At 43.0% G+C, this 10,000-nt stretch overlaps 1 protein-coding gene across 1 annotated transcript in view; it reads left to right on the forward strand.

Annotated features, from left to right (window-relative positions):
- Nucleotides 1-3,424: 3,424 nt before the first annotated feature.
- The window catches only part of LOC308372544 (transmembrane protein 132D), a gene marked incomplete at both ends in the record, with an annotated part of 27,937 nt that continues 21,361 nt past the window's right edge, over nucleotides 3,425-10,000 (forward strand). Inside the window, 2 exons of the mRNA XM_080847709.1 lie at nucleotides 3,425-3,512; nucleotides 6,973-7,867. Of these exons, the coding sequence (XP_080703835.1) occupies nucleotides 3,425-3,512; nucleotides 6,973-7,867 (983 nt within the window). The remainder of the gene's footprint in view (nucleotides 3,513-6,972; nucleotides 7,868-10,000) is intronic.

Below are 10,000 nucleotides of genomic sequence, written 5' to 3' on the forward strand. Positions count from 1 at the left end.
GTTAAAGACCCTTAAATGAGGACAGGTATTGGTGTCTTGAGGGTATACATGGAAGTGTCAACATCAAAAGTACCTTGATGACTTGTGGAGACTATTCATTTTCTTTCACCAATATACCCTATATAAAAGGGCAACATCATCTAGACCACTCTTCTTCTGATCCTCTCTCTCTCACTCTCTTTCTCTCTCTCACTCTTTCTCTCTCTCTTCCTCTCTCTCTCTCTTCCTCTCTCTAAGGGTGATATGCATCAGCATCAGCAGTGAGTCACTTTTATCAATCAGTATTGGCAACGTTTCAAAAGTGAGAGAAACAAACTTCTGATAGAAGAGAGCGAGAGTAGAAATACTGACCAAACCTGCAGCATTGTATCAGTCATGACTGTCTTGATTTGACTGAGGACCAGTATATACCCAGCTGAGTTCTGAATTCTGTTCTATTTGGGTCGATGGTCTACGTACAACACACAATATCGTTGTTGCAAGAAGATAATTGGATTCCTGAAGCCAAATAATGTAGGTTACATTGCACTGAGACAAATGCTGCAGTTGTGCCCAAAACAAATCAAATAACAGATAGGGGCTGAATAATGTGTACCATAATAGGCCCCTAAACATATAGCACCAGACATATAGCAACTGATTTCAAATCACATCAAGACAATTGCACCTCAGTCCTCCTGCACATATTTTTCTGTAAATATAATCAGCAGATGAGGAAGGTTGAGGAGAAAAAGAGGATGGTGTACTTTTGTGCAACATCAATGACAAATGGTTTAGGCAAATATTTAGAGTGCATATAAAGTATGTGGAAGGAGTCACAGATTACTGAGCAGGAGGTTGCATAAGCCTTTGAGCCAGAGATATTAAGCCTCTTCACCCAACTAGGTGCGCTCAGTTTGAGATAGTGACTTTGGTTATGTGGCCCTCAAACCCAATTGGAATCTAATTGAACCATTTAAGACCACAAGGAATGAGATTAGGAGAGACTAGTGAAGACAAACCCAGTTTCGGAATATATGGATATATTTAGTTCAGATAGATAGAACTCAAACAGATGTACACATAGCAGGCAAGGAACTGGTTGATAAGGTGTGGAGTCATCCCAAGGCAGTATGTCATGGGCAGAGATTACTGTGTACAAGGAGATCAGCATATTTTTTTGTCTATAGATGGGATCATTGTTTTTCTGTGAATATTGCTGCAAGCCACAACCAAACGACTCTAGTCCTGAATTCCCTAGCAATTTGAGGGAAAGGGTCTGTAAGCTGACACAACAGACTTGTCATAAAAGCGTGTGTCAACTTGTACGCAGCACTAAATCACTTGTAATATTGAAATAAGACATCAGAACCACCATGTTTTTTTTCGGCTGTTTACAGTTCACCACTGCCAAGCGCTCCATGTAGATTGACTGATTGCTCGTGGGCCTAGCTTCACTGACGTGCCGCCAAGATTTGGAATTTTTCCCAGACATGGTCACTGTCATGCCAGAGGTTTGTAAATTCTGGCTTGAGAGTTTATACATATGTCAGATGCCAAATAATCACACTCCATTTGCACAAGCGTTCCCATTTTGCCTCTACACCAGTCTGGAGCACCAAAAACACATTTTTGAAAGATTCATTATTTCACAGCCATTTCAAAAACAAAGAAATAAAGAAGATTTGATCAGGATTGAGAATGTTTGCTCATACATTCTAAAATAGTGAAGATTTGAAGGGAAATTATAGCTTTGAACATAAGAATGGGATTGGCAACCATCTTGAGCAAGAAATGAAGACTGTCTGTTACCAAATTAAGGGATATTTAACTACACGATGTGTTGCATAATTTCGGGGGAAATAAAGTTATAGACAGGAACATATACAAGGATTCCTTAGGACTGTGTTTTGTAGTGCTGAAACAGTGGGCACCTCCTAGTTTAAAATGCTGGTGTATTTAAAGAGCTGGTTCTAGGCCATGGCGCTTGCATCAGGGCTTTACTGATTTATGTCTCACATTAGCTGCCAGTAACACAGGTGTCCTTGCACAGGGAAATGTGTGGCACTTACCAAATGGCCTGACATTAACCGTGGCTTTGACATGCAAAGATGAGACGAAGGAGCCCATGGAAAATGAGTGATTGTCAACATGTTTGTCTGCCCGTTTAACGGCAGCTGATGTGTAGGTTTATATTGCAGCCATCAGAAATAATTGCAAGTGTTCAGACTGCTTCATCATAATTCACGACTGAGTGCAAAAGAGGTGCAGCCGTGCAAAAGGCGAGTTAATGACCTTCTCTATAAATGTGCTGGTCAGTAATAGCAAGTGTGCCAAATCAGGAGAAATACAAGGTCTGAAATATTAACTTTCACAAAGACACGAAAATAGGCTACAGTGGTCTCTCTCTTTCTCGCTCTCTCTCTCTCTCTTTCTCTCTCTCTCTCTCTCTCTCTCTCTCTCTCTCTCTCTCTCTCTCTCTCTCTCTCTCGCTCTCTCTCTCTCTCACACTGCCACCAGGGAGCGCTCTCAGGCCACAGAGGTGTGGAATGTTATGACGCAGACTGGTTTCACGCAGTTGTCCTCAGAATCACCAAAACTGTAAGCACATCTGTCCCCACAAACTCAAATTGTTGTCTCTGACGTATTATTAAATGTGTTGCGATCACTACGCGCATATGCGATATTATTTTCAATTCATTTTGAATTAAGGAATACCCGAAACATTTTTTTTATCGATTTTTTTTTTTAACGATTAATATTTAGGGAACGTCAATATAATCTTTCGACTATGTATCTAGCCACCCAACCGATGTGGGAAAAAAAACTATATCCCAAATGGATGCGTCTTATTCTGAATCTATCCACTAAAGCCCTGACCTCTGGTGTATTTCATTTGCTGGCAGCTGTGCCCTCTTGGCGATTACGCATGAGACGCTCTGCTAATCGCCCGGACTTGGATGGGTTCTGTTGATTCACTGTCACTGTCCTCTCAAGTGCACACGCCATGAGTTCTGTGTTGCCACTGTCCAGTTATGTGCGCGCTACAGCCACGTAACCTTTTAGACCAGGATCAGACACCATTGGAGCGCGCGCGTGGACCTTGGACTTCTTTCCAACTTCACTTAGGATATGCAGCTGTAATTTACAGGAAGAGAACACTGGACATGTGGAACTGAGAAAATAGGAACTGTTTATTTTTTGTGTTTGTTTGTTTTTCCTGCGGAAACATATTTCGTGTTGTTGTTGACATTACCTACCACTGAGTTCATACAGAACATAAAACCCATCATTAACATCTCGGTTGTCATTACAGCATTTTTTTTAGAAAGTTGTGCTCTGTGTTTACTTTCTTGGGTGAGTTTATTTCGCGCTCCAGCGCTATTTAAAATGATCTAAGAGCTGCTCAGTCTATGGGTATCCCGTGAGTGCATTTCATTTTTGGATGTGGAAGGTTGTCAAGGTGGTCATGTTTTCCTTTTGGAGTTTGTTGCTGACACTGACGGCGCTGGCTTTGCCAACTCACATTCAAGGTAAGCATTACAATGCTGAAGTTTATATCTGAAAGTGAAGCAATTGTTTGTGCTATTTTTGTTGTTTGCTTAACATAGATTTGGCCTAAACAAACATGTGGTTTACCATAACATATGTATGGGTTTGTGGACATTATTCAATAATCATTTATAAACGGATTATTTCGAAAAAGTAATCATTGCTTATCAGTTTAAATCACAAGACTTATTGTGCTTCTGAAAATGACTTGTAAGAAATTTGCCTACAACCAATAATCCTGTTCAGAGTTGAACCAAAGCTAGATGTCAGAACCCCCACAGTGTGCCATGGACTAGCCCTGTGTGATCAGACAGCCATTTGTAGGCTATGGCATTGCCTTCCCTTAGGGCCTTTGGTCATTAACCTACATTTCAGCATCACTGTCATTCACAGACCGAGGAGTCACCGATGGAGAAAGATATCGCTTTTCATCACTTTCTTTCCCCAGGAATATAAGTCAATACAGTGCCTGTCAGAGCAGCCATCAAATTGATTAGCAAGAGAGAAGGGGGGAATGGGGCAGAAAGCATATTGTTTGTTTAGAGATAGCCCAGGCAAAAGGAAATAAAGAAAGCCTTCTCTGTCTCCTGCTGATAAAGACTTGCGCCTGAAGTGTGTGGCCTCAGCTTTTTGGACATGAGGTGAGCTGTCGCTCTGTTCAGTTGCAAAATCGGAAATACATAATGAAAGATATCAATCTGTTTCTTCAGGCAAGGCCTTTGTGAATCTGCCTGCCTTGTGTTTCCCCATCAGATACTCAAATCTGGGGAGAGCCATAGTTAAGGTGTCTGAAATGAGGACTAGGCCCTTAGGCTCATGAGGACTAACAAAAATTACAACTGATTGTTGTCCTGGTCTTAATTGAAAGGATCTTAATTACTGCATGTCAGGGTGTGTCAGGGTGTTGTCAATTATGCCTCTCTATTTCTCTCACTGTTTTGCTCATTGGCACTCTTTAGTGTGATTAAGTTTTGATTAAGTTTAACCAGTCATCCGATGGGCGAATCCTCCCTTCATTTGGACATTTGGAATGACGTACATAAATAATCATAACATTTGAATCTACAGAAATATAATAATATATACAAAAATAAGACGAAAAAGTAACACATAGAAACAAATTCTATTATCTTAATACAAATAAAGAAAATAATATAATTAATACACTATTTTCCTACAGCTAGCATTAAGCACACAAAGTTTAGAGGTGTGCTATTTGATAGATTCCCCCGCTCCAATTACCTCTGGCTTCCATTGGGGAGACCGGAGGTCAACTGATAGTTTTACTAAATATTTATACAAGTATAGTTTGCATATTAAAAATGGCTTTCCCAAATTTAGCTTCTCAGCCTTCTCTGTGAATCTCTTGTTTCATTACTATTTTTTCATCAGTATCCTTACTGATGCCGAGTGTGTGTGTGTGTGTGTGTGTGTGTGTGTGTGTGTGTGTGTGTGTGTGTGTGTGTCTGTGTGTGTGTGTGTGAGAGAGAGAGAGAGAGAGAGAGAGAGGGAAAAAGAGAGAGGTAGGGAGGTGCTGCAGACCTATATCTCTCCCTTAGAACTGATTATTGAACTGTCACACGAAACACTCCTTGACAAACTACTTCAAACACACACAGTGCTTCTCGACCAGCCTTCAATTTCCAATGGTGCACTTTAGCAATCAGGAAGGTGAAGGCAGCGGATGTCAGGCAGCCTGTCATAAGGAAAAGGTTAAGTGTGTCTCCTCCAGACAGCCAGATTTGATAAGTTGCTTGTCCAGACACGTGGAAACACCTGACCAGTGGCGCCCCCACCGGTATGCATGTACAGTATATGCACGCTGCATACCCTAGCAGTAGCACAGGGCAGGGTGGGAGTTTTGTGTTGGGTAGTGGAATATTAAAGGCAGAAGTGAACTTGAAGCAGGTCTGGTGGATGCATGTAATTACATTACAAGTCAATTGAAAATGTCAAAATGTTTCAAATACAAAAACTAAAGCAATGTATGTTGATTTTTTTTTAATGAAAAAACACAATGATGCTGCAGAGAACTGATTCTGATCTGTGGATCAACGGTACCCAACTGTTCACAATATTCAACAAAATAATACAATTGGCTCCGACAACAGGGCTAGCTCTAATGGGTATTAGAGGGAAGACTTGTAGAGAGTTTTTAGGGAGTGTGGCTCAACAGGGATCAGCAGAGTCAATCATGTCATTGAGTTTCATTCTTTTAAGAAGAGCATGTCAAACGTTACTGATGGGGCAAATAATGAGCTAGCGACCAGGACACACATTTGCTTCAGTTTTGATCTGATCGAGGTTGCCACTCAATGGTGACACAACTTTCTTGAGTATGCGTACCTTGAATGAGAATACCGTGGGCGCCCCTGCATCTGATAGCAGAACGTTTATTATTTCTTATATTTATTTTTCTCAAACCACACCCCTAGCCCCCCACCCAACCCTTGCATTGCTGTTTGCTTAGGTGCACGCTACAATTTTAACTACTTAACTAATTCACTCATTTTAAGGGGACACTTCAAGGAAATTGCCTTCAGTGCTTGCTTCTGAAAGGAAATTAGCCGAAATCTTATTGGTGATTGGTTCTTGTGTCTGGAAATGTTCCATGTCAGCCTAGCAGTCATTTGATTACCCTCACCATTGTTTTTTTCTCAAAACATACGTCACATTATATTTATTGTTAGATTTTAAAAAAATCTTTTAAAATCAGTTAACATGGTAATGCTTGGGAATTATGTGTGGGTTGGCGGTCAGCCGTGGCCTACTGGTTAGGGTTTCAAGCTGGAAACCGTAGGGTGGCTGGTTTGATCCCCGACCAGTAGGAAAAATGTGGGCGGGGGAAGTGGTAGACCACTGCTCTCCCATGCCCACATCCACGGCTGAAGTGCCCTTGAGCAAGGCACCTAACCCAAATCACTGCTCCCCGGGCCCCGCCAAAGACAGCTCACTGCTCTGGGTTTCGTGTACTTCACTGTGTGTTTCACTATGTGTATCACTACCCTGGATGGGAAAAATGCATAGAATGCGTGTGTGTCACTTTCTCTACCGTAAACAAAGTCACTAGGGCTCATTTCCACCTTCTCTTGCACATCAGAGTCTTGACACAAAGGCACATGACTTGGTTCTCATGATGATATCTCAAAGATGCTGTCAGTCGTTAGCGCTTTCATTCCATTAGGGAACAGGGCTGTGGCTTGTGTAATTCCGCCATAAAGAGATGATCTGTGATAAAAGTGAGACAAAACGCAAAGCACAAATGAAGCCATTTGGTTGGGATAAATTATCTGTCACATTTGTTTATATCTTCAGTCCTGTGTTACTCCTCATAGAAGCCCAGTTGTTGAACACGGCTGAAGCATTTGCACCACACACACGATACTGAATTTCTTCCGTACGGCAAACACCAATGTCAGGTTTTGTCTTTGTTCTCTACAGTCGTGAAAGTGGAGGAGTTGCCAGATGACCCGAGGAGCTTCCTCCCGATCCCCGTCTACCCATCTGTGAAGTATCAGATCCTCAACGCGGAGCCCCTCCTGCTAAGAGATGCCAGCCGGGACCTGATAGGCAATGCCAGCCTGCAGGCCCAGAGACAGACATTCATGCTCAGAAGTGTCAGTGGGCAGAAGCCACCGCCGTCCATCAACGCCAGCTACGGGCTCATGTCCGTGGAGAGGGCCATCCCCCAGGAGTTTCTCCAGACCGGATCCAGGATTCGGGCCTTCATCCTGGCCAAGCAGGTCCGCTCCTCGGCCCCCATTATGAGGGTGCTGTTCCATTCCGCCCGGAGCGAGAGCAATCCCCGGAATGCTAGCGTGGGTGAAACAGGTCCTAAAGGCACAGCAGGGAAGGGCGGGTATATTTGCGTTATGACCTACGCCTTCTGGGAGACGAGGGAGGTGAGGGGAGCCTGCTCCCTCCCCGCCGAAGGAGGCTCCTGCCTGGCCCGGCTCAAGCCCGAGCCCACCTGGTTCGGCCTGGGGAGCGGGAGGTCCAGCCAGGAGAATCAGAGCGAGGGCAAGGGGAACACGGTGGAGCTGTACTACCAGAGTCGGCCAAGCCCCACCAGCCAGTGCTCGCCTCAGGACGGCCAGGCCCGCAGGGGGCAGCAGGGACAGGCGGCACTCAGGTACAGGATAAGCGGGCCTCGGATGAAGAGCATTGGCAGCCTGACGCTCCTGCGCTCCCCCCCGGGGAATCCCACCTTCATGAGGGTGAGGCTGGGAGGCACCGTGGTGATCCAGACCTCGTCCAAGCCTGTGAAGACCACTGACAGGGCCACCTTCTACGTGTTCCTGCCAAGTGCCTCACCTGTGGAGCGCTTCATTCTAAGGTTAGGACAACTGCATGGATATATATGAGCTAAATGTATCGAGCTGAGTTATGCATAAGGTCTTGATTCATTCTGAAAGTTTGAAAAACAAGGTGGTGGTACACAGTAATTGACTAAATTAACTTCAGTACAGCGGTTGGGCAGTCACTGTGCTGCACTGATTAGCATCTGTTGAAGCGAAGTTGTAAGAACACTTATGGATCTCTCTCTCTCAGCTCGGCTCCTCTCTAATTTCCTACACACTCTTCTTATTCACGTACACGCACTTACACTCCACTCCTGTCCACCCACAGACCACCAACACAAAACCATATTTCATTTCCTAGTCACGTTTTTCTTCCCTTCATTCTGTGTTGAATAGATCAAGTACTTCTGTATTTAGAAATCCAGTTTTGTTGACCGTCTGCCTTCTTTTATGTTGCTGCCCCACAAGCTGGCCGTAACACAGACCTCATGGGGATTTGTGGCCAGACTAAGTCTTTGTGCCTGGTGTGACAGTACTGACTCGCAGACCTGCATCCTTCCCATGCAAGTGCCATGATGCATGTGAAAAAAGTGCACTCAAAAAAATTACGGAATTGGATTTTGGATTAAGCAGCATTCATAGAAAACAGGATATACCAACAACCGTTGTTCCTGGAAGGGGATTTTGTTTTCAGGACAAAAAAAAAACCCATGGTTTTCTGTAGGAGCATTTAACTTCCAAATTGCATCTTTATGATAAGCCCATCTGTACACATGAAACAGAGGAGGATTCAGAGGGGCCTTGTGTATTTGGAAAAGCTTATTGCCAGCTAAATTAATTTTGTGGTATCGCTACCATGTCTCTTTAAGGCTCAGGGTATCTGGAAGCTCCAGTCCGTGCACAGATTACAGAAATGTTTCTAAGCCACTCTGCAGAATAATAGGGAAATTATTTGGCAGTGTTCATCTTGTAGCGTTGCATTATTTGTCTGAATTTTCTGCCACATAAATATTGCATCGAGCTAATGGAGCAGGAAAAACAAATACAGTACCTATTAACTGCTTCAGTCCTTTGGGCAAAAAAATTGAATTTATTAGATTGGCAGGTCTATCGTGGAAAAACACACATTCCAACCGCTTATTTTTTTTTCAAGTCGCCACAAGGGAGAGGAAAGCACTTCACAGATTTTTGATCAAAGTCGCAATGCATGTTGCTGGTGAAAGTTGGGGTTCTGATGCGTTAATAGCTTTTGTTGCGCAGACAGATGGCATTTTGTGATCTTTATAAAAACAGTGTATATATATTTCACATCTCATAAGCAGTGTCAGGACCTTGCTGGCTGAATGCCATGCCTGCTGTTTGGTTTTGCCTGTAAACAATAGGTGGTAGGTAGGACTAAAAATAACACATCCATAGATCATAGCAGGGTGAATAATAGCTGGCTTTAACATAATGAGTTTGTGTGCCAAAATGAAGAGTTTGTCTACGAGCAATGAGCTGGAAAGTGACCTTAGTTGGACTTAGAGGTATTGCATAGTATGATTAAGGAGTCCAATTTTCTTTCTTTTCTTTGTTGGTGCTGTTTTTGTTACTTTTGTTCTGAAAATTGACAAATTAATTTGAGACACTCTTGGACTTTCTCCAATCAGTTGATTGCAGGTGACCGTTGACCTTAAGTTTCTGGTCTGCTAAGATGACAATTTTTTACTGAGAGGACATTTTGAAGTGGAACCTTCTTTTGCCAGGAGATTGATTGTTTTTAATTATCCTAGAAAAATCTCTGCTCTACTTTACTCTTTTCTAAGTCTGAGTTTCGACCCAAGGGGCTGCGATGGATAATCTGTAGCCAAATTGAAAATGAGTGAAGTTGTTAACCCTTTCTAGAGCGATGCAGGAGGATTCAGATGGTTCTTTTCGATCTTTTTCGATCTCGGTCAAAGTGCTGAAAGGATGTATCCCCACATGTCCCCACATGCAAGTTAGATAATTGATGAGCCCTCTGTGCTTGACTTAAAATGCAGCTCATAAAAGGACAAAAAATTCCATCTCAGCTGGGGCCACTGAAATATTTTTCCCATATTTTGAGAAGTGCACTCTATATCACATGTCATCATCTAGGCCTATCAATGCCTTTTTTCCTGAGCGGAAAATTAGTGGCAAGTTTTCTT

This window comes from Sprattus sprattus (assembly GCF_963457725.1).
Source record: "Sprattus sprattus genome assembly, chromosome: 11".
NCBI classification, from domain to species: Eukaryota; Metazoa; Chordata; class Actinopteri; order Clupeiformes; family Clupeidae; genus Sprattus; species Sprattus sprattus.